Raw genomic sequence first — 24,781 nt, forward strand, 5'->3', positions numbered from 1 at the left:
GTGTACAGGACACTTAGGATAATAGCTTAGGCAATCACGGTTCTGTTTATTAATTGCAGAAGAATACATGACATCTGGGATAGTTTTATAAGAAACAACAGCATAAACATGAGATCAAATGATTTAATGTAAATATGAATCTGATCAATTTCATTGAAGCTATACAAAGTATTCACACTATTGTCTGTCAAGGATGAACTATGCAATCAGAGAGGCAGGCTTAATGTACGAATAAAATCCCACTAAAATCAGTTATGAGAATTAGCAGTTCGTTCTGTTTTGTTCGTTTGTTTACCCTTCTGAGCTATACTGAAAAGAAGAAATTGCTAGTTCCTAATGGAAATATATTGATTGCAGTAAGCATCTGTACATAATCTGCGCTGGACTTCTTGCAGTGATCTATAGTATTTAACAGGCTGGAAAAGGTAATGTGTGCTGATTGACAGGAGGCAGATAAAGGAAGGACATTCTTTCATCACGGTTAAGATATGTTCCCAACCTGGTCTTGAATGTTTATTTCATCGACACATAATAATGTTTTAGTCTCTTCCTTTGCATAATGAAGCCAGAAGCCAGGGACTGAACTTTCAAGCTGAAATCAGTGAATATTGGTGAAATGCTAAATTTTAGTGGGCTTTAATTATGAGTATATTTTAAATGCGTAGAAATATAGGATTTAAAATTGGTTTCTGATAATATTCTTTAAAAATCACTGCACTTTTCTTATTGTTAGTCATCATTAAACTATATAGTTCTCATGATTTTCTTTTTAGATCAATTTAGTAGTTGTTATATCACATGATATACCTGACCTGAAGTGAATATATGCAACTAAACATAAACGTTTGTCATCTTGTTTTAAGGCTGAAGCCAAGTCAACCAACGATGACCGGCAAAACACAGACCAGTAATGTCACCAATAAGAATGACCCCAAATCCATCAACTCCAGAGTCTTCATTGGCAATCTTAACACAGCCATTGTCAAAAAGGGTGACATAGAGGCGATCTTTGCAAAGTACGGAAAAATTGTCGGCTGTTCAGTGCACAAAGGTTATGCATTTGTACAGTACATGAGTGAAAGGCATGCGAGGGCTGCTGTGGCAGGAGAGAATGCCAGGATCATTGCAGGACAACCACTTGGTGAGTATCATTCACATGTTAAGTCATATTTTCATTTATTGCTAATTCCTCGTACAATCACTTTTCTTACTGCCTATACCTGGTGCTGCATCCATTTGAATAAAAGCAATTACATATTTACTGTTGTGCTTTTAGTAGGTCTGTTTACTCTGTTCTAATAGTGATCAGAAATTAGGAAAAACTTAGCTTCCATGAATGAACATAGGTTTACATAAATACTTGGTTCTTTCATCAGAGGTTAAAGAACACACATGTATTTCATATGTGTGTTTAATAAGGACACTTAAGTCCACATACCTAAAATACACCTCACACACACATGGGTTATGAAGCTGACTTGTTTAAACATAGCATAGTTATCATTAACCACTCTTTTGGGTTTGGATGACACACTAAACTGTGGTTAACAGAAATTGGAAGCAAAAGCTTCCAAGTGCTTTTGCATCTGCACCGAAGAAGAGTGGGTGGGGAAGAGCATGAGACCCAGTGCTCACTATGTCTCATTCTTGTTGTGCCAAATTATAGTTTTGGACAAGGAATATTTCCAATTCAGGAAGATGGCAGCCCAGTGTATCTCTGAGTATTCATTGCAACTCCCGTGTGCTCACTGGAGATAGAGAATTGAGTGTTACCTAAACTTAACAACTCCTTCTAGTTTGTAAATATTTGTACAAATTGTACACACTTCTCTGTTGCTGACACAAGCTTTCATTTTAGTATGTTGGGTGGGAGGATCCAGTAACTCGCAAAAAAATAATATGCAAGGTGTAATGTAATTATGTAAAATGAAATATGGCCATCAAGGACTTGATTCACAAAGCTCCATCCAGTCTGCTGCCCTGAAAAATTCATCCAGGAATTATGAAGTGCTGTAGGCATTACTGTGCTAGTTTGCTGCCCAGAAACCATAAATTTACCTGAATGTCTGTTACAGCAATTGTAGGGAAACTGGGGAGTTCTGTGTTGTTACTTGTCTATCAGTGTGTAGCAGCCTGTTTGCAGTAACCTTATATCTGTTGTATATTCTCACTTACCAACCTGCCCGGTCACTGAGGTTGTCAGAGGGCATGCTCGTGGTGGCTCCACGTGGACCTATGGCCTGATTGGAGTCTACCAGGAGAAGAGCCTTCAGTGTGGTGACCCCCTTTCTGTGGAACTCCCTGTTCCTGGAGGGCAGGCAGGTACCAAAACTGTATTGTTTTCACCACTTCCTAAAAATAGTCTTATTCCAAGAAGCATTCATTGACTGACAGCCAAGGTTCTTCTTCATGGCATCACACATATGGGCTCTGCGCTTGTGCGGAGACCTGATTCGGGAAACTTCCATAGCTGAGGATTTTTTGGGTGGGTGGGGGTGGGAAACCTTCCCCACCGTCCCACTGCACATGCTCCACTTGACATTCTGTGTTTTTTAATATAATAATGGTGTTTTAATTTTTGTATCTTTTACTGTTTTAATTCTTATGTTCGCTGCTCCAGAATCTGTTTCAGATATAGAGCAGTATACACATTTTGTAAATAAATAAATAATATAATTTATATTTAAAATAAACCACAAGCTAACAAGTTGAGTTAGGCTTTCTGAACAAGCAGAATAATTAGGAACGTGCACTAGAAGCTGTACACCCCTTGCTCAGATCTCATCCCAGACATGAACTCACTGGTAGTGTTGGATAAGCCACTATTTTCTTGCTACCATATGTACTTTGGGGATATTATTTACTAGTTTATAATACAGGGATTTTTCCTTGACTCAGTTATTGGATGCAAAATTCTCTGTATGCCTATTGAAAATAGTATGTGAGTAGTAATTTTTTAAAAAATTCAATTTGTCACTAGAAATGCATATTAATTAAGGGTGAATACAGACCATTTGCCAAAGGGTACATTGTGTTTAAATTACCACTTTGCAAATGGTCATCCATGTTCAAGGTATGACAGATATCTTCATCTATAGAGTTCGTTGATTGAGATTTTTGTTACTGGAATACTATTAAATTGTGCTGGATACAGCAACAGGATCTCAGAGTTCTCTCTGGTAATCAAGTTCATTTACCACTGCATTTATTACTATTTCTGCAGATAAATTATCTCCTATTCCCACCAGGTTGTCCCAATTTATGAGGAATCAACTATCCTACTATACTGTAAGATTGTGCTCCCTCCCTGCCCTTATTTTATGTCTTGATTTGCACCATTTTTATATTGTTGTAAATCAGGTGATAACCTATTACACTGATGCAAGATCATCAGAATTTAAAACTGATTTCCTAAGTGAAGAATATGAGGTTTAACTTTTTGTGGGAATCCTTTAATATACAGTATTCATTACTTGTTGTAAAAGAAATCCAACATCAAAAACACGCAAGTACTAGCTAGGAGTAACAAAGGGCTGTCTACTGCTCCTTTGGCTGATGTCTTCTAAAACTAATAAATTAGTTCCACTGTGGTTTCCATCCGGTTTTGTCTCTGTAAGTATTATTCACGTCCGCTTGCCTTCAGGTCCAAATTAGACACAGTCACAAAGTACCTAGTGAGCACAGGCTGACATATAGCCGCAAGTAAAATGGTGGCTACAGATAATTATTTTGGACAATGCACTCTATTGCACAACCTCTAGGGAAGTACAGGAGCCCTGCGGGAGCTTCCTAAATCATGACAACCTCAGAAAACATACGACGTGTGGAGTAGGTAATAAAGAATACCTTTAGCAAGAGTTCAACATATACCTCTGTCGTAAACTGAATTGATGTGGCAATACAGCCATTTCCCCCCTTTTCACATCTTGTGCCCCTGCCCCAAACACTTGTTTTTAGTGTCTTGAGCTTGTAGTGGCTCATGGAAGTGAAACATTCCAACCGTGTTTACAGAGTCTGTAATCTCCAGGGTGAATCAATTCATCACTACAGCCTGAGTCTCCGAGACAGCATTAGCAATGTCACATGTTTATAATGGTTGTTTTCTCATTTCTGAAAGGAAGGAGATGGGTCCTCTGTGCAAAATTGTTTCCGTACTAGCAAGGAAGCCAAATATGTATGCTTTGTTGTTAAAGTAATCCTAAATAGCCTATTTACAAAATCTTTAAAAAGCAATCTAAAGCACTTATTAGCTTCTCTGAGTCCACTTAAGGTGGTGGTTGATGATATAATGAATAAATAGGTTAATTAATCGATTCAATTTATAAACCAACCTATCCAGAAGTACTCAGCTTGCATAACAACAAAACACAAAACTTGGATATTATACACCAAAATGTAGCATCTAAACCATTAAGAAAATAGTTGAAATTGCAGTGGCCATTTTATACAGCTGGTACTTCAACATAGCTCACTGGGCTATGAGCCTTCCAACAGCCCCACAGGTGATTGTGTGCTTCCCACCAACTGTCTAAACCAGGCTAAACTAGATTTTGGTGGGGAGATGTATACATACATCTCTATAGAATTGTTGTTTTTAATAACTTCCTCCATTTAAATTAATGCAGGCAGAGATCTTTGCAGTCATGGGTGTGGGAATTTACAATAAAATCATTCACAGCCGAGTCATGGAGGTTGTTTCTGTTTATTTATTTATTTAACACAGTTGCCCTTACTTCCTTCTCACTATTTCCCTCGACCTATGCCATCATAGGGAGCAATCTGCCATAAGCTAGGTATGCCTAAATATCATTGAAATCACTAGGACTAGAATATTTAACCATGTGAGAGCAGAATCAGTTCAGATTTTTGTGGCACCCTTGGGCAACATTGGCCCCATTCAGAAAACACCTTAAACCATGGCTTTGCCCATGGTGGTTAAGCCAGAAAGCTGGGCTGTGTTCAAAAGTCACTTTAAACCACAGCTTTAACCATGGTGAATTAAGCAAAAAGCCTCCTCCACCCTCTCTGATTCCGTTCAAAATGGATGCTTCCTCACTGCTATTAGGTATCTTGAATGAGATCACGTGGGATTGCTGGGGGGGGGGACTGTAATCTCAGACACACACACACACACACACACACACACACACACACAATCCTGACAAAGACTGGCCGCCACTCAGCATCCCAGGGCTCTGTGGGCCACACAAAGAACAGACAAAGGCTACAGGAGTTCTTCACATGTGCTGTATACACCTATCTGGGAGCAAATCCATCAAACTAAATGGGGCATGCCTCTGCCTTGCTGAACAGAATGGAGCCACACTTTCCAGAAAGCAAACCCAAGTGATGTAAATTGGGCTTACTTTTGAGCAGAGATTTATAGGGTTGCACTATGAAACACTTTCTTCCTTCAGTAGCAATCAGCTGGTTATAGCTATAGCCATATACATGCATGAAGGATAAAACTAAGTAAAGGTAGATTCATGTTATCACTTTCCATCATGAGTTGCTTTTCCCTTTTCCTCTGGCAAGATTTCCTGACTTCAGTCAAAATGAGATGCCAGGGATTTAAGACTGCTTTGAAGCCTACCTTCTTCTCTAGAAATTATGTTATTGGCAGGATCTACACTACTGCTTTATAACAGTTTTAAAGTGCACTGACAACTATTGGGGCCCATGACACATTCCGTGTACCGTTTTCAAACCGCTTTCATAGTGTTATATTATGCTTGATGTAGATCTGGCCCTTGTCTGCATAGACTGTGGACTGTTTGCTCAGATATAAGGCCCTAAGTGTTCAGTTTTGGCTTCCCTGCAAACTTTGGCCTAATCTACACCAAGCACTATGAAAGCGGTATATAAAAGGCTGGAGCCACACCAAGCAGGATATAGCAATATGAAAGTGGTATATGTTATGTGTCAATGGGCCCCAACAGTTGTCAGTGTACTTCAATACAGCTAAAAAGCAGTAGTGTGCCTCCTGCTTGGTGTAGATTAGGCCTTTATTTAATTGGCCTTGGCCATATCACTAAAAGGGATTCTCCTAACCTAGCTGCCTCTTGTCAATTTTGCAAAGATTACTAACAAGTCACATCTTTAAAGTGCCAGTAAAACTGCATACCTTTTGCAGGGAACGTCTAAGATAACATAATAGGCCTGGCATTCCTCTCTTGTAAGTTTTGCAATTTAAAATATAAACAGTGCAAGCTCCCACATTGTACATTCTGAAAGTTGTTTTTCTGAGAAAAACTGGCTATGTTTAACCATAATTGGGGTTGGGGTGTCCATTATCATTTCTGATCTCATAGCCTTTGCATAAGGTAGATTACAGTTATTCCTATATTATAGTTGAGATCTGAGGCAAAGTGACCTCCAGACATATCCATAATGGCGAAGCAGAGACTGAATTATGGCAGATCAGAGACATACTGACTTATTCCAAGTAAAAGGTGAAAGCTCTGTCTATTTAATACTTTGATTCCAAGGAAGTCAGATGGCCCCTGTTTTTCTTGTCTTTCTGTAATACACTCCAATATTTCGCTAAGCTTTGCTGTCTATGCAGCTTCTGTTCAAAGAACTTTAAATTAGAACTTGTTACCCCAAGAAGAACAAATTCATAGAAAAGCAAAAGCTTCGCCCCACCATGGTGGTGTTTTAGGGTTTAGTCTCAAACGTTTTCTGGAGCAGATCAATACTGAACTTGTTTGCATTCTAGGTGCCTGACAGCATATAGAGGTTTTCTTATTTTACCTGTTTGTGTTTGAGTTGAGGAATAGATTCAATAATGATAGAGATGTTTACCTTTCCATTTCTTGGGAAATAAGTAGCCTGGAGGGTGGCAAATTGGGTAAGACTTGTTAATTTCTGTAGTTGCAATGTTACACTAACTCTGGTTCTTATGCTTCACATTGAGAAGGAACTCCACTGCTAACTATAATAACATTCCTTACTATCACTTCCCTGCACTTCCTCATTCTTCCCAGAGGGGAAAGAAAAAGTCAACAAAGTCCACATGGCCCATTCAGAGGCTGTTTTAAATGCACCACTTTTCCTGCACACAGCAGGAAATGGCGGCACGTTCCATCTTTTTTTTTTTAAAAAAAAAAAAAAGTAGGAATAAAAGGGTTCTATTTTGCTACGGAAAAACAAGTAGAAGGAGTGGGAACAACGCGGGAGGTGGAAGATGACATCTAAAGGATGTGCACACATTTGTGAATGGGCAGTAGCGGGTGGGCGATAAAACACTCTTCTGATGAACCTCTCAGAGGTTCATCAGAAATTGGTGTTCAAAGAAGCTCTATGTCTGTAAGTAGCAAATGTGCACACTGTGTGCGGTGATTTAGTCCATAATATACAGTCATGGCATAATATTAAAAAGAACTACTTGCTAAATGTTTTGATAAGTAAAAAATGAAAACACTTCTGAATAGTGTTTGGGAAGTGACAACTAGCTGCCAAATAAATGGTGCTAAAATAGTTAAGATCCTGAGTCAGCAGAAGATATCCATAACTTCTTGTATAGCCCCATGAGAACCATGAACCACCTGGTATCTTGGCTCCTTGTGCAATTGATTTATTAGTTCTATATTTGCCGAGTGTATTACTGGCATGTGCAGAATATATCATGAATCAAAGCCTGCCATTTTCCTTTAGCTGATTTGGAGAAAGTGTAATGTGTTGTTGTCAAACTGAGAAACATACACAGGGTTTGCTTTGCACGGACAATTACTGCTGAAGAGCGATGGGAATGACTCTCCACTTACTGCCACTTGGCTCTAGTGCCTATCCTGCCTCTGCGGGTAAATAACTATGCAAAGATAATGAAGGAGGGTTCTCTGTATAATGGGCATGCCATTGTTGCAGGGAAAGAAGCCCGTCTGATTCTTTCATTTATAGATACATATATCAAACAATTATCTACAAAACGCCACTATTTGAAGTACTTTAGGTTTGTATTTGCAAATAGTGGTGGGTTGAGAAGTTTGAGCTATTCTTGAGACTCATGAATCAAGGAAAGGTGATTTAAACAAATCTGGAAATGTTTATGAGTTGCAGGCTGGTGGGTGCATTGCTGTGGCGGAGTGACTCCAAAGAAAACACAACATCACTACTAGTGCATCCAGTTTATAAATTTGTATGGATTTTTTTTTAATTCTATTTTTTTTTTAAAAAAATGTAGGATATGTATAGCTCTCCAGATGTTGTTGGACAGCAGTTCCCATCAGCCTTAACCAGGATAGCTAAAGGCAGAGGACAATGGTAGTTGGAGTCCAACAACACCTCAGGAGCCACAAGTTCCTTCCGGATCCCTGCACTAAGCTCAGGTGCACTTTTACTTGTACCCAGCTATGTGCCCCCTGGGTCCCCTCCCAATTCTATGATATGAGTATCTTTTCTAATATCCCTTACTCACATCTGTTGCTGCAACATCAACTCTGGACAGTTTAATGCTTTAGGGCAGGCATGGGCAACATCCAGTTGTCTGGGGGCCAATTCTCACCCAAGAACCCACCAGAGAAGCACCCTGTGCCCTGACACTGCTACACAGACAAAATTGCCACTAAAATTTGACCGTGTGGCAGCAAAAGAGGGCTGATTTTCCCCTGTTCTGTTGCTGTGCAGCTGAATTTCAATAGCAAGCTGTGTCTTATTTCCCTTAACAGAAGAGGAAAGTCAAATGGTCCAGGCTGCCTTGCAGGAGATGCAGAAAAAGCCAAAAAAGGGGGGGGGCATCCATGCAGCCCATTGACCCTGTGCAACTCACCCCGATTTATGAGAAGTGTGCTGTACTGTCTTTCTGTTGTCCTAAGCTATTCCCTTTTCATCTAGCTTGGAAAAAATGATTGGTCCAGGGCTGGTACTAATTCTGAGGACCTCAGTGATTGTGGCATACCTGGCTGCTCACTGCTTAGTATTCCCCAAGGGGAAATGTTCTACATGAAAAAATATCAGTCCAACTCTAATAACAAGACTTAGAATTTGAAGCCCATTACTGCAGTCAGGTCTCCTCCTCTTCAGGCTGAAATGACAATATCCCCTCCTCCTCCCTCCCTCCCAATCCCCTTTCCTTTTGTGTCATGTCTTTTAGATTGTAAGCCTGTGGGCAGGGACTGTCAAGAAATACTTTTGTAAGCCGCCGTGAGAGCCTTTTTTGGCTGAATGGCAGCATAAAAATGCATAAATAAATAAATAAATCTTTCTTTTCTTGAAAGAATTACTACGAACATTTTAATGAGGGGGCACAAACAATGAACAATATTCCCCCCTCCTCACATTCCTTAAATGTATTGGTGTGTATCTATCATTTTGGCAACACATTCACTAAACATGAAGTGTATTAGTCATTAGGCTAATCCTTTCATAACTTTAGAAGGCGTTTTTCAGAATTATCTTAAACTCTTCAGATTTGAGACAAAAATGAGGCCAATAGTCCTGTTCCAGAATACTCAACAGTGTGCAGGGCTTCCATGCTCCATGTCCATGGTGGTCCTTCTCCATGGTCGCAGTTGATATAAAAATATTTTCCAAGAACTGGAAGTTTGAAAGCCACCGCTTGTATTTATATGAAAGGATCTGAGAAGGACTTTACATTCAAAATTGTACGATGTTTTATGGGGAATCTTTCTATATAAAAAAAGGATATAAAATTTATATAAATACAGATGAGAGGGAGAATCAGAATATCAGAGTATGATTTATGAAATAGTTCATCACAACTTTCACAGTACTGAAGTAAAAGTTAGGGCAGAATCTGGCCTTAAATATAGCTTTTTAAAATTTGGCTTTGCTCTTCTTTTTGGTAATACTTATTTAAATTGTGTTTAGATTTGACTCTATTTTGTAACAAAGCTGGATAAAATAAAGTTTCGCTCAGAAGCATTGCACACCATTGTCGTCATTCTATTGGTATGAAAAGAGAACTGCAAACCAGATTAGACAGCATCTTGTATTTTGTTTCAGATCTACAATTACTACCACCTAAATTTCAAAATTATCTAGTTTTACATATAATTCAGTATAATATATTGTGCCAGTATCAGTCAGTAATGGAAATCTACATCTCTTCCCCTCTCCCAAATTCAAGTGTTTACATTTCTATTTGCCATCATCACTACCCAAAATGAAAAGCAGCAATGACACCTACTTGATACATTTTTAGAAAGCATATCAAGCATATCAAAAGAGGTGTAGTTTTATAATCCTAGAATGTTCACTAAATTAATGACAACTGTGTTGGAAGCAGACTTTAAAACCATGCTCATGGAGCCGCTATGCTTAGCACAGAGCTTAAGTTTGAAGAGCCTCTTTCTGTTATGATTCACGTTCAGTTAATTGGAACGGTGCCGAAATTCAGGAACCAGCAATGTCATGTTTTTTATTGTAATTTCATGCTTGTTCCCTCAGAAATTGCACACTGTGTGGTAAGGAATACAAATGTAGAATGCCAGATCCAGAGGCCCCTGGAGTCAGTTGGAGCCAATGCTTTAATCGAGCTTTACAAAGTTGACGTCAACAGAGAAGTTTGCTGAAACAGAATTATGCATGGGCTGCAGGACTTGCAGGCCGGTCTACAAGCTACGTTTTAGGAAAGGGCACTGCAGTTTTGTTTCACCTTTTTTTTTTTTTGTGGCTATATGCAGGAATAGATTAGTGAGTGCCACACTAATATGGCGGTCACATTACAGGAGCGAGCAATATATGAAGCGGTGGATTCCCTGCAATGAGAAAGCAGCTTTGTGTAACCTTTAGGCAATTATTATAATGTTGTCTGTCTTCTTCCCTCATGATGGCAGTGATAGGTTTGCACAAATGGCAGCAAGATGCATTAAAGCAGGGGTGTGGAACTCAAGCCCCAAGCTCCTGGAGACTCCCCAGATGATGCTTCCCCCTTTTTCCTGGCCTCATTCCCTTTCCGCTGATCTCTTGTTGGTTTCCCAACAATTGTGTAGTTTCCCCCTCCATTATAAAAGGTTGAAACCATCTCCTACACCTCGGTTACTTGCAGTAAAAGCATTAAGATGAAATATGCTGGTACTTCCCCCCTCCCATATTTTGGCACCACCCACCACTGGAATGCAGCCCTTAATAGCTTCTATGTAATGGTATTTGGCCCAAGGGGCTGAAAATGTTTCAACGCCCCTGAACTAAACACTCTATTATTAGCAGATGCATATGTGTGAAGGGAGGACCTTGCACAAACTCCAGGGAGAGGGGTCCAAGCACACAGAGAGACATGATCTCTGTAGAAGAATCTAGACCAGTGGTTCCCAAAGTGGGCAGTACTGCCCCCTTGGGGGCAGTGGGATTGCATAGGGGGCGCTAAGAGGCAAGGGGATGCTAAAAGGCAAAGCGGCGGCAGGGGGGCGCTCGAGGTGGTCTTTTCCAAGAAGCGCCTCTCCAGAAGGTCTTAAAACCCAGGGACATTTTTATGGAAGAAGGTAGTTTGGTCCCAAGCCATATAGGGGAAGAATCCACACATGTATTAATACCATTTAAGAAGAGTCCTTTTAACGGTGAATTGAAATGTTTCAAAAGCACCAAAATGCTAATGAAGAGACATACCGTGCTTGGTGTGCCCCGCCACGCCGGCTGCAAAACAGAGGCGTTCGCTCTCTTTTTCCTCCCTCCCTTGGCAAGCCTGCAGTGGGTGCTTCGGATTTTGAATAAATATTCAATTAATTGTTACTGTTTTGAATTTTATTGTTATTATCTTCCTTAGTGGGTCGTTGAAAACCGCTATTCTGAATAATGATTTTTATAGTGTAGGGTAGGGGGCACTAGGCATGAGTTTGTGGAACCAAGGGGGTGGTTACCTGAAAAGGTTTGGGAACCACTGATCTAGACTATTCAGTATTAGGAATAGAGGACTAGTTTTGTCCACGCTGCAATTTTATGCTTACATTCAAGCACTTTAACCCCATATGAAATTATACAGCAGAACAGAATATTTAAAAGAATGTCTACGGCCTGGGGAATGAACAATTAACATAATAATCTCTCCACTGCTTAAGCCACCACTGCTGCTAGGAAGAAATCATAGTTTGATCTTAGCTTGTTTCAGAAAACCATGTTCTAAAGATAAAGTTTGACCTGACTCAAACATAGTAATAAATTATGGGTTTAAACCAGGAAGCAGATGCTTCATGTCACACAGGAGGGAAGGGAGGAGCAACCATGATCATACTTGATCAATGCTGGAGTACCATCTGTACTCCAGCATTGCTCAAAAGTTGGTAGAAGTCAGTACCAAAACTCCAGTAGTTGCTAATATGAGAATTCAGCTGAGTTCATTAGAACCTTAAGCATGTACTTCACTTGTGTTATGAGCAAGACTTCAATCTTCAGCCCAGTTAAGATGAAATGCTGATTAATTAATATACCCATTAATTCTCTGCTGAAAATAAGTGAAATCTGAAAGAAATGTGTTTTACATTGGCATTTGAGAAGATTTAAATAGAAATATTCCACAATCTGGATTACAACCTGCGTTGTACTTGGATTTAAATCTGAATGCATCGGACCTAATGAGTTCCCCTGCTGCCCCCTGCCAATATGTAGCCCAGATTTGCATTTAGTATTGAGGTGTTATTCCTAATTAGGCAAGCGAGATGAAATTAGAATTTGCTGCTAGTAATTGTTGTCGGGCTTTAACAATGCTGAAACACCAAGGAATTCAGAAAAGTAACTCAATGACAGCACATTGTCTGGCTGTTGAAAAGTAATGGTTCAGAATTATCTCTCTTAAAATTTAGTCACATGTTTTTCACAGGATTTGTAGCTCACGCCTTCCACTTAATGTAGTCATTTCTCAATATGTGCTACAGGGGATTAGGCTACCACCGTGTTGAGGGGAGTTTTGAATATGCTTTTTTTATATTAAATGGAAATTCGGACTTTAAAAACTTTGGGGGTCAGGGAAAGACATGATTGGGAGAAAATAATGGCAGTCATTAGGGTTGCAGCAAATACCTTTCTGGGGTAATCTGTGGAGGAGCTAGTTAATGCAGCTGTGAAGCTGCACAACATGTCCCTTGATTATGGTTGATTCAGATCTTTATTTATTTAGGTAAAAGCAGCTTTACTATTTTCCCATTCCTTGTGACCTTTATGTCTCATTTAGTCTGGAAATTGACTGCTGCTCAGCATTTTCCCTCCATACTAAAAGCTGTTACTCTGCAGGACTTATATTTAAAGCCTGCCAAGCAGCTATTTGCCAGGCTGGAGGGGGAAAGGGGCTGCCCGTCACGCCACTTATGGGCTTTATTTATTGTAGCAGTTGCTTGGGAAGTAGTCACCATCTGTACACGATGGTGTGAGCATGAAGGAAGGATTTGATTTTTCTTGGGACTTCACTGGTTTTGCATTTAAATATTTAAACTGTTTTGAGTATTGGGCAATGTTCACATGTCGTGCTATCAGCCCCAAGACATCCCAACTTGCTGAGTAGTAAATATGAGGCAAGGTAAAAATTGAGCCGGGTTTACATTAGGGATAACTGCAGAAATTTGAGATGGACTAAAATGAGTTTGGATTTCTAATCATCCGACCGGAATCCGCTGCAGAGCAGCTTCACCAGGTCACACGGATTCCACGGACATTTGGAATTTTTTGTTTTTGTTTTTTTACTTTCCCAAAATTTACAAATGGAATGGGAGACAGCACGTTTAAATGTTTTGTACTAACATAAATTACGTAAATGGTTGCAAATTTCGTTATGAATATTTTTGCATATTTTATACTCATAATGGGGAATAATTGAATCTATCTATGAATGGATGCTGGTACAAACGAGACTGCGCAATCCACAAAACACAGACGAACAGATTTTACACAATCCATGCATTCCTAGTATACATGGGACATAAGTATGTACATTAATGGTGCTATATAAATAAATAATAATAATAATAATAATAATAATAATAATAAGTGATCTGACCTATCCATCTCAGCAGGGAATGCTCTTGGTAAGCTCAGAAAATGAACAAGAAGAAAACATTCTGTGAGTAAAGCATATTGCCATAAGTGCCAAAATTAAAATCATTATAGCCAATTCCTAGCTGTTCTTATATAACTGCCCCCAGTGGGTTGCTTCAACTTTTGTACACATGGTAGTTGTGCAGACATATTAAACCAAAACTCAGGGATCCCATGAGCTTCTGAAACGCTAATTAACCAAGTAGTTACCTGAATTCATTTTACATGACAGCTTCTTTTGAGGAGCAGATGGGTGTGGTAGGGCATCTCCCCAAAGCAGAATGTCAACAGGTTCTGGTCCTCAGCAACCTCTCTCTCTCTCTCTCTCTCTCTCTCTCTCTCTCTCTCTCTCTCTCTCTCTCCACACACCTTGCTCGTCTCTGGCCTGACAGTGGGAGGGCACTCATTCTCCTCCCAAGGGCTGGATTTCACTTTACCGCCTACAGTTGCAAATTCCTATACTACTTCTTTTGCAATGCCTAGTGTGAGTGTTTATCTGAGCATCACCAGTTTGCCTTCTGTGAAACAGTGTTTTGCGCCCCCCCCCTTTTGTGGGAGCAAATATGTGATTTGCATCTGGGGCTCAGACTCCAACTTTGCTTTGTACTCAGTTTCATAGCCAAGTTATATGTCCCTCAGACTCATCAGTATACCTTCTGTGAAATGGTTTCTGGAACAGAACAAGTGTGACTTCAGAAGAGTGGTTTTATGTTTTGTTGCTCAGACCACACTTCTGCCACGTACCTTGGTTTTTGGGCATGCTACTTTTCACCTCACAAATTCGCCCTTGGGAAGTGGGTGTCCTGTGTTTTGTCAAAGCTGCCAGTGGCAGCCATTTTGTGAGACCATGCACAGCATTCTTTCAGAAATCTAAAATCTATCCACCAGCCTCAAAAGATTGGGGATCCCTGGCCCAGATTGATTCTCATCTTGAATTTCTCAGAGCCTCATTCAAAGTACAGCCAATACAGATATAACCCTTACGTTAAGCCAGAATACTTGGATTTATGAAAGTCTCTGACTTCTGTATTCCTCTGTGATGTGACACTGGACAAATTGTTCCTGTTTGTCTTTAAAATAGCAAAAGTTGCTAGGGCTTCCAGAGTATTGGGTGCATGGCCAAACCCTATTCATTTTGTAAAAAGTTTTGCCAAAACTGCATTGTCTACCTGTTTCTAATCTTTTGTCCTCACAGCTGTGAGTTTTATATGTAAGAAATGCTACAGTTGTACAGCTGAGATAAGATATTATTTATTTCAAATGTCTGCAACTTCCACACAATTCCCCATCTTTATGCCTTTATTAAAGCTTTATTATATTTGCAGCCTATAAAAACTCATACAAATTGTACTGATATAGCATTGATGATTAGGACTGTAAGCTTTGTACAGAACAAAGCAGATTTCTGATTGTGCAGCATTAGTTAACAATTCATGTTTCACAATGAGCAACAGTTGTTTAGCTCTCTCTTTGACATTTCACGTGGGAGAACATAGCTTTTTCTTGAAAAGATGCTGATCGCAATCTCGCATTTCTTTCAGTTGATACGTTCTTGAGGTAGTGCCTTGAAATTCATGGTTTATTTTTACTTCAGTTTTTTTGGTTTGTTATCAGCATAGGAGTTTTATAATAATTGTTCGTAGCTTGTCTGATATTATGGGCAAATTCTTTGAGTAATGCTGAATCCATAGCTCAGAGTTTAGTTGCCAGGAATAATGCCTAATGTAGCCTTTGAAATAGGTTTAAGTAAAGTACCTTGGCAAAATTTATTTCATATTATGCTGTCTTCACATGCAAAAAAGAGCAGATCAGGGTGGGGCAGACCAAGTTTACATAGCCCCATTATTTTGTATGTTGGGAACAAAGCGGGAGAATGCTGGCATTGTGGATTATGAATACAGATACTAGACAATTCTTGGGACAGACCATGACAAGAGAAAGCATAGGACTTCACTAGTATGTCTATAAATATAAACCTAATATATACACAGAATTAATATACCTGGAATCTATAGGTTGGACACTACTAGCTTACTAGCATCTATTTAATCTGAACTGAGTTATTATTTTTCCTAATGGAAACTGTTTTTGAGAGAAGTGTTTAAGTATGATTTGATTTAGTAGTGATGTGGATTAGATTCTTTCAGGTGTTTTTGCATCTGCTTCAGTTCTGAAACTTACTGTCAGAGTATTTGTATCTCTGAATGCTGTTCGCTAGAAACTAATTAGCATTTCATTGTGTGAGTATTTCTGCTTACATGGTGCTTTTGATCTGAGAATTTCGCTAATCCCTCTGTAATTTATGCTAAAATGTCATAAATAATGTACCAAAAAAATCAGATGATAGGTAACATTTTATGATAATTCCATTTTAATTGCAAAATTACTAAGCAATTCCCATAAATTACATATCATATCCACATAACTACAAAGTGAATTAATTCATTTCGATTAATATAATTTTAAAAACTACATGAATTAATTATGACTGTCCACTTATTTAAAAGGATTTCCAAGTGAGGTTAACACCGTAAGTGTATATTATTTTATTAACAAGCAAAACAGGTATTTCTTGAGTAGGCACAGAGGCAATTGAAAGATTAAAAATAATTTTAACTATGGGGTTGTTATATATTATTTATTTATTTATTACTTTTATATACTGCCCCACCCATAGCCAAAATTCTCTGGGTTGTTTACAAAGATTAAAAACATTGTACATTTAAGAAAAACAAATATACAATATTTTAAAACTCGTAAGAATATAAAACTGATAATATACACAATTTTAAAACCATAAGAACATAATATACAAAGACAATATCCATTTAAATGGATATTGATATGAGGTCGGTTAGAAAGCTGTTCAATGCTGGGAGAAAAGAAAAGTCTTGACCTAGCACCGAAAAGATAACAATGTTTGTGCCAGGTGAGCCTCATCAGGGAGATTGTTCCATAATTGGGGGGCCAGCACTGAAAAGGCCCTCTCCCTTGTTGCCATCCTCTGAGCTTTCCTCGGAGTAGGCACCTGGAGGAGGACCTTAGATATTGAGCGCAGTGTACGGGTAGGTTCATGTTGGGAAAGGTGTTCCATCAGGTATTGTGGTCTCAAGCTATGTAAGGCTTTATAAGTTAAAACCAGCACCTTGAATCAGGCTTGGAAATGTACAGGCAGCCAATGCAAGCGAGCCAGAGTCGGTCTTATGTGTTCTAACCTTCTGGTTCTGGTTATTAAACTGGCCACTGCATTTTGCACAAGCTGCAGCTTCTGAACCATCTTCAAAGGCAGCCCCACATAGAGAGCATTACAGTAATCTAACTTGGAGGTTACCAGAGCATAGACAACTGAAGCCAGGTTATCCTGTCCAGATAGAGGCATAGCTGGGCCACCAAACCAAGTTGGTAGAAAGCATTCTGTGCCACCAAGGTTACCTGAGCCTCAAGTGACAGAGATGGTTCTAGGAGAACCCCCAAGCTATGAACCTGCTCCTTCAGGGGGAGTGCAACCCCATCCAGAACCGGTTGAACACCCTCTATCCAGCCAGAAGAACCATCCACTAATTGTCTGGGTTGAGTTTCAGTTTATTAGCCCTCATCCAGTCCATTGTCTCAGCCAACCACTGGTTCAGCACATGCACAGCCTCACCTGTTGAAGATGAAAAGGAGAAATAGAGCTGTGTGTCATCAGCATACTGATGACAACACACTCCAAAACTCCAGATGACCGCACCCAACGGTTCATGTAGATGTTGAACCGCATGGGGGACAGGACTGACCCCAGCGGAACCCCATACTGGAGAATCCATGGGACTGAGCAATGTTCCTCAAGCACCACCTTCTGGGGCCAAACCGCCAAGTAGGAGCAGAACCACTGCAATGCAGTACCTCCCACTCCCAACTCAGCCAGTAGTCCCAGAAGGATATCATGGTCAATGATATCAAAAGCTGCTGAGAGATCAAGGAGAATCAACAGAGTCACACTCCCCCTGTCTTTCTCCCAACCTAAGTCATCATACAGGATGACCAAGGCTATTTTCCATGCCAAAACCAGGCCTGAAACGCAACTGAAATGGATCCAGATAATCAGTCTCATCCAAGAGTGTCTGGAGCTGGCCCGTAAGCACTTACTTAAGGACCTTACCCAGGAATGGAACATTTGCCACTGGCCTATAGTTATTAAGATTTTCTGGGTCCAGGTAAGATTTCTTCAGGAGTGGTCTCACTACCGCCTCTTTCAGATGGCCCAGGACCACACCCTCTCACAGAGAGGCATTAATCACTCCCCTGGCCCAGCCAGCTGTTCCATCCTTGCTAGCTTTGATTAGCCAAGAGAGGCAAGGATCCAATACGGAAGTGGTTGCACGAACCTGTCCAAACTCCTTGTTGATGTTTTCAAGCTGTACCAACTGAAACTCATCCAAGAAAACAGGACAAGGCTGTATTCTGGATACCTCACTTGATTCACCTGCTATAACACTGGAGTCTAAGCTCTGGTGGATGCCAAAGATTTTATTCTGGAAGTGCCTAGCAAATTCATTACAGCGGGCCTCAGATGGTTTTACCATGTCCTTGGGGCTGGCTTTTAATAGCCCCCGGACAACTCTGAAAAGCTCTGCTGGGCGGCAGATTGATGATTTGATAGTGGCAGCAAGGTATTGGGTTTTTTTTGCTGTCCTCACTGCCCCTGAATATACCTTACTATAGGCATTATGAGTGTTTAATTGCATCCACTAGGAGTTTGTCTTCATCTGCCCTCAAGCCATCTCCTATTTTGTTTCATCGCTCTCAGCTCTGTAGTGTACCATGGAGCTGTACAAGCTCTACTCAGGAGAGGGTGCTCAGGAACAATCATGTCAACCACCTGGGTCATTTCTGCATTCCACAGATCAACCAGGGTTTCAACAGAAACGCCAGCCTTATCAGCCCCAGAGCCCTTTGGAAACCATCCAGATCCATTAGTCTCCGGGGGGGGGGGGGCAGGCCATCTTAATTGGGCCGCACCCTTGCAGATGGGAAAAGCTGCTGTCAGTCTAAACCCTAGCAAGCAGTGATCTGACCATGAGAAAGGGACTGATGTGAAGTCCCCCACTTTCAGATCACCATCTCCATATCCATTTGCAAAAAAACCAAGGTCTAGACTATGCCCTGCTACATGCGTTGGGCTACTGGCATGTTGGGACAGTCGCATGGTTGTCATGGAGACCATGAAATCCTGAGCTGCTCCGGATAAAGTGCCCTCAGCGTGAATATTGACATCCCCCAGAACCAACATTCTGGGGTATCTCAGCAGTACACTCGAGAACACCTCTGTCAGCTCACTTAGGGAGTCTGTTGTGCAGCAGGGTGGGCAGTACACCAACAGATTCCCTAATCTGTTCTGCTGATCCAACACAAGGTGTAAACACTCCAGACCAGTAGTCACCTGGACAGGAAGCTTGCAGATGGAGATGGAGTTCCTATAGACCACAGCAAGCCCCCCTCCCCAAGCATCAGGTCTACCTGATGGTGAACTAAGTACCCCAGTGGGCATAGCTGGGAGAGTCTGACTCCTTCGTGCTCACCCACTCAGGCCTCAGTTATACATGCCACAATTAAGTCATGGATGAGGGAGGTCTTACTATGCTCCGAACTGTCATTTAAAAGCAGCATCTGGAGACCTGAGAGCTGGCTGATAGGACAATCAACAAACCTGCAGTTGCAGGGAGGACTGGAACACAGCACAGCCCTTAACTCTTTGGGCCACGTTCCCCTTAACTGGCTAACAAGGGCAAATAAATTCACTGGGAAATAAGATTTTATCAAGTTCTGCTTCTGGTAATTCTCATGGCCCAGGACCAGGAGCCCTCAGAGGCAGAAGTCTTCTGTGACAGTGACTCCGAGGAGGTGCTGTAATGTGGTTCCTCTGAACCTATGCTCCCTGCCACAGATCTTATATCCTATCAACATGACACACACACAAGTGGTGTCACTGCCCACTGACTCATAGGAGTGGACCTTAAACTCCTCTTGTGAACAGAGAGACCCTGAGGAGTATTCCCCAACTGCCTCTTCATCGCTAGAGTCTTCACTCCCTTGGAGAAGGCCACTGACCCTTTAACAGCCAAATGCAACATCTGATGGGGTGGAGCTCTCTCAGCCTGACTGTAAATCCCAAAGTGATGAAGTAATTTGTTAGTGCTCTAGTCCAGAACTGCTCTCCATGGTCCTGCAATTAACTCCTGTTCTAGATGTCCTCACCCTGTATCTCCTTGTCTGAGCCATTGCCCAGAGCAAAGAACAGAAGAGCAGGAGGACGACGACAACGACAACAACAATATTTGTCAGCAACAAAGGTTATTTTGAACTGGCCTGGAAATGAATTTGAGTGTTACTGGGAGTTACATATACTCACCCTCTGATACTAACACATACATATTACATATATTATAGTTCTGATATTCTTTTCCTTCGGTATTGCAATTGTAGGACAGCTATCTTTCTGGTTGGCAATTCAGATAAATTCATAGAAAAGCAGTGATTTCTTCTTCACCAATGACTCTCTGTGTTTTGGTATTGTGAATAGTTGAAAATGTATCCTGAGCCAGGGGGCAGCTTAACCGGGTCAGATAGGTGGTGTTCAGAGTATTTCTACTCCCATTGAAGTAGAGAGTGATGAAACAGCAGGAGTGACGGCTGTAATTATAGTTTTGAAGTCAAGTTTTGTTAGTAATTGAGTTTTAATGTATAGTTGCATATTTGGAATGTGCCATTACAATTTTTGTTACTTGCCTTTACAGTTCTTTTGTTATTTGCCTTCACAGTTCTTTACAAGTTGTTGTTGTTGTTGTTGTTGTTGTTGTTGTTGTTTGGAAAGGCAGGCTATGAACAAACAAACAAAAACCAAATGAAAAAACTATTCAGTGCAGGAATAGACAGTTAGACATGTGGATGTCACAACGAACTAGGGTGGGCTTTTTTATATATAAAAAAACCTGGGTTGTTGTGAACAAACAGGAGTGAATGAGCAAGCATACTGGCTCCTACTGTCTGATCGCTCCCATTAATAAGTACAAGAAATGGGTTGTTGTGTCATGCAGACATGGTCTAGTCACACACCTGAGTAGCTCAGTTGCTGGTTTCCTAAGTCTAAGCCCATTTCCACCATTTGCTGGGGAATATGGGTGGGGTGGTGCTGTTGTGCTCGTGTCCTGCTGTGGGTGCCTGGGTGACAGCTGGTTGGCTACTGTGTGAACAGAATGCTTGGCTAGATGGACCGTTGGTCTGATCCAGCATGGATGTTCTTTTGTTCTAAAGCAAGGGAGGGGATTTTAGAGGAGAAGTAACAGCCTGAAGGAGGAGTGCTTGAGCCTTCCATTCACCAGCTTTCTGCTCCTCCCACCCTCCACCGCACTATTGCAGCCTTCCACCAGTTCCCTGGATTCAGCAGCACTGCCTTCTATTTGGAATCTTGGAGTATTGGGCATTGAGCCAATGTAATGTAGTGGTTAGAATGTGAGATTGGGTCTAGGAACAATTTCCCACTTGGCCATGAAGCTTTGGGCCTGTCAAAGATTTGCAGCCTAGTATACCTGTTGTGGCACCCAGACTGTGGAATGCCCTCCCCTTGGAGGCCTGACTGGCACCAACACTGATTTTATTCCAGCGCCAAGTGAAAACATAGCTTTTTAACAAAGCCTTTGATGGTTAAATTCACTAAGATGGCACATTGTTTTAACTGTTTTAACTGCTTTTACTGCCTTTAAATTATATATTGTTTTACCTTGGTTCATGGTTTAATTTGTTTTTAACTGTGCATATTTATTGTTTTATACTGTATGCATTTATCTGTATGCCACCCTGAGATCTTAATGATATAGGGCGGGATATAAATGATTTAAATAAATAAATAAATAAAACCTCACAGGGGCAGTTGTGAGATAAAATGGAGAGAACTGGGATTATGTATGCCACCTTGGGCTCCTTAGAAGAAAAGGTGGGATATAAATATAACAAACAAATAAAATAAGTAAATTTATTTTATTTTATTTATTTTTATTTTATTTATTTTATTAAATGAGTTGGGGATGCAACTGATGTTTGAATTATAAATATTTAGTGGCAATCACTGTCATGGGTGGTAGGTGTAATCTGTTTATGTAGGCTATGTTTCCACTACTCCTCATCGCTCACATTTTCACCATCACTAGCAGTCCATGCCGAAAATAAATAAAAATGAAATGAAATGTAAATAGAGACAAATTAGATAGAAGGGAAAGCAGGCAAAAAATAAAATGCCATACCCCATTCTTTCATATAACACAGTCTCTGTGTAGAATACTTCTTAAGTCTTTCGAACGTCATGAAAATTGCACGTTGTGTACATTTTCAGACACTGCTGCAAGTCTATTAATAGTTTCTGAATCAAGTCTAGCTCTGATGTTGAGTTTTCCGCGCAAGATGTAGGTAGACAGCTCAGTCAATAAAAGGGTATTCTTTCTAGTCCTGGCTCTCTGGCACAAAGAAGGCTTGTTCATAACGTACAGGTAAATCTCAAAAGGGGCCTCTCTGCCACAATAGATATGGGCTTGGACATCTGTTCCTTCTCATTAATCAGGCTTGGAGAAATGACAGGAAAAATAGTGACATGTCTATCTACAGTTTAGTGTTTGAGGCAAAGTGAGGTGAAATGAGCACGTCAGTCTGAAATATGTTGCCTGTACTTAGGCCATCTTGAAATCATATAGATATATGATTTTAAGATGACCTAATCTATATAGTTTGTTAGCCGTTTTGCAATTTTTACAACCTGTAAAAGGGGCAAATGGCCATTAATAAGTACAATTCAAAATAGTTATCAATATCACTAATATCTACAAAATACTACTCAGAAGATAAACAGATAATATCCCAAATATGGTAAACATTCCATGTCTGGATAAAATCAGGATAGATGGTTGTGGTTGTTGCTTTCACACTATTTCTGCCATGCCCATCCACTGTGTTCATTGTGCTCACGGCCGCTTGCAACACTCTTAAAACAAAAATCCCAAAACAAGTGCAAAAATAGTAAGTTAATAGAAACTCTAAAAACTGAGACAGATAATGCAGAAAAACCCAACAAGTTAAATGCTTTCCTGTATAAAGAAGACTTTGGGCTCATCTACATCAAGCAGATATTCCACTGTGAAAGCGGTATGAAAGTGGTATATAAAAGGCAGGAGCCACACTACTGTTTTATAGTCATACTGAAGTACACTGACAGCTGTTGGGACCCAAGACACATACCATATACTGCTTTCATACCACTTTCATAGTATTATATCCTGCTTGGTGTAGATGTGTCATGGGCCCCAACAGTTGTCAGTGCACTTCATTACCACTATAAAGCAGTAGTGTAGATCCTGCAGTGCAGTTCAATACTTCTATAAAGCAGTAGTGTGGCTCCTGCCTTTTATATACCACTTCATACTGCTTTCATAGTGGAATATCCTGCTTCGTGTAGATGAGCCCTTTGTCAGGCAACAGAAACCAGGAAGAGATGAAGCCAAGTGGATATCCTGAAGTTCAAATCCATAGTTTTGAATGTGAAGCTAAAAGACCTAAGCACCCAGACCTGGCAAATGGCAATTGGGAAGGAATTCATAAATATAAGGCCAACACTAAATCTGAATACATGGGAAGGTTCAAAGTATGTGCTTTCTCAGATATCTTGGGCCAATGCCAGATTGTGCTTTAGATATAAAAATCTTTCTTCTCACATTTAGTGTGGAAGCAAATTGGTAAGCAGTAAAACATTTGCAGAATGGATGCTGAATCCTCCCTGTGGCCTAACTGCTGCATTCTGGACCAACTGAAGTTTCTGAACTAATTCAAGACCAGTGCCATGTATTAGCAGGTACAGTACTTGAGTTGGGAGCTTACCAGGACAATGATAACGTAGCCCTGGTTTGCAGGAAGGGGATTCAGCTGGTGCACTAGCTGCAAGTAACAAAACACACTCAAAGGGCTCATCTATACCAAGCAGGATATTCCACTACAAAAGCGGTATGAAAGCAGTATATAAAAGGCGGGAGCCACACTTCCGCTTTATAGCAGTAATGAAGTGCACTCACAAGTGTTCGGGGGCTCATCTGCACCAAGCAGGATATTGCACTATGAAAGTGGTATATAAAAGGCAGGAGCCACACCAAGCAAGATATAGTGGTATGGAAGCGGTATATGGTATGTGTCAATGGGCCCCAACAGTCGTCAGTGCACTTCAGTACCACTGTAAAGCAGTAGTGTGGCTCCTGCCTTTTATATACCTCTTTCATACCGCTTTCATAGTGGAATATCCTGCTTGGTGTAGATGAGCCCTTAGCCTCAAACAAGTTATCCATGAGAAAACCCAGGTCCAGGGGTAGGCTCTGATCCTGATCCTGGGACTACCATCACACCCAGAACAGGCATATTCTGGGTTTCTGCCCTTCCCTTAAAAATAAGAGAAGGGGCACTGAGGACAATGCATTGCTCTTAAAGCAGCCTTTCTTTTGAATGTTGCACAGTACTTTTGAAAGAGAATGTCTTGCTGATTAAACAACCTTCCTTCTCTCCTTTTACCTTTCCCCAACAGCACAGAAAACACCATTAGTACCTGTGTAAGAAGAAGGTATTCAAAAGCCCTGTTCCTTTCCATGGCCTTTAGTGTTTGGGTATGCCCACTTCCAGAGAGAATCCGCACATCACAGAAGCTTTGTATTACATTGGCCATGTTCGTTCATCACACTAAGCCAAACTTGTAGCTTATTGTGAACAAGCCTGAGTCATCAGCAATTCAGCTCAA

The 24,781-nt window shown here is 40.6% G+C and overlaps 1 protein-coding gene across 3 annotated transcripts in view; it reads left to right on the forward strand.

The window, feature by feature from the left end:
• The first annotated feature begins 882 nt into the window (after positions 1 to 882).
• RALYL (RALY RNA binding protein like) overlaps positions 883 to 24,781 on the forward strand; it is a 147,958-nt gene continuing 124,059 nt past the window's right edge. For 2 of the 3 annotated variants that reach the window (XM_063129881.1, XM_063129880.1), the window contains exon 1: positions 886 to 1,141. In XM_063129881.1, the coding sequence (XP_062985951.1) occupies positions 886 to 1,141 (256 nt within the window). Of the gene's footprint in view, positions 1,142 to 24,781 lie in introns of all 3 variants that reach the window. The other variant, XM_063129883.1, reaches the window with a different exon arrangement.

The sequence above is a fragment of the Elgaria multicarinata genome, chromosome 7 (assembly GCF_023053635.1).
Source record: "Elgaria multicarinata webbii isolate HBS135686 ecotype San Diego chromosome 7, rElgMul1.1.pri, whole genome shotgun sequence".
In the NCBI taxonomy this organism is placed as follows: domain Eukaryota; kingdom Metazoa; phylum Chordata; class Lepidosauria; order Squamata; family Anguidae; genus Elgaria; species Elgaria multicarinata.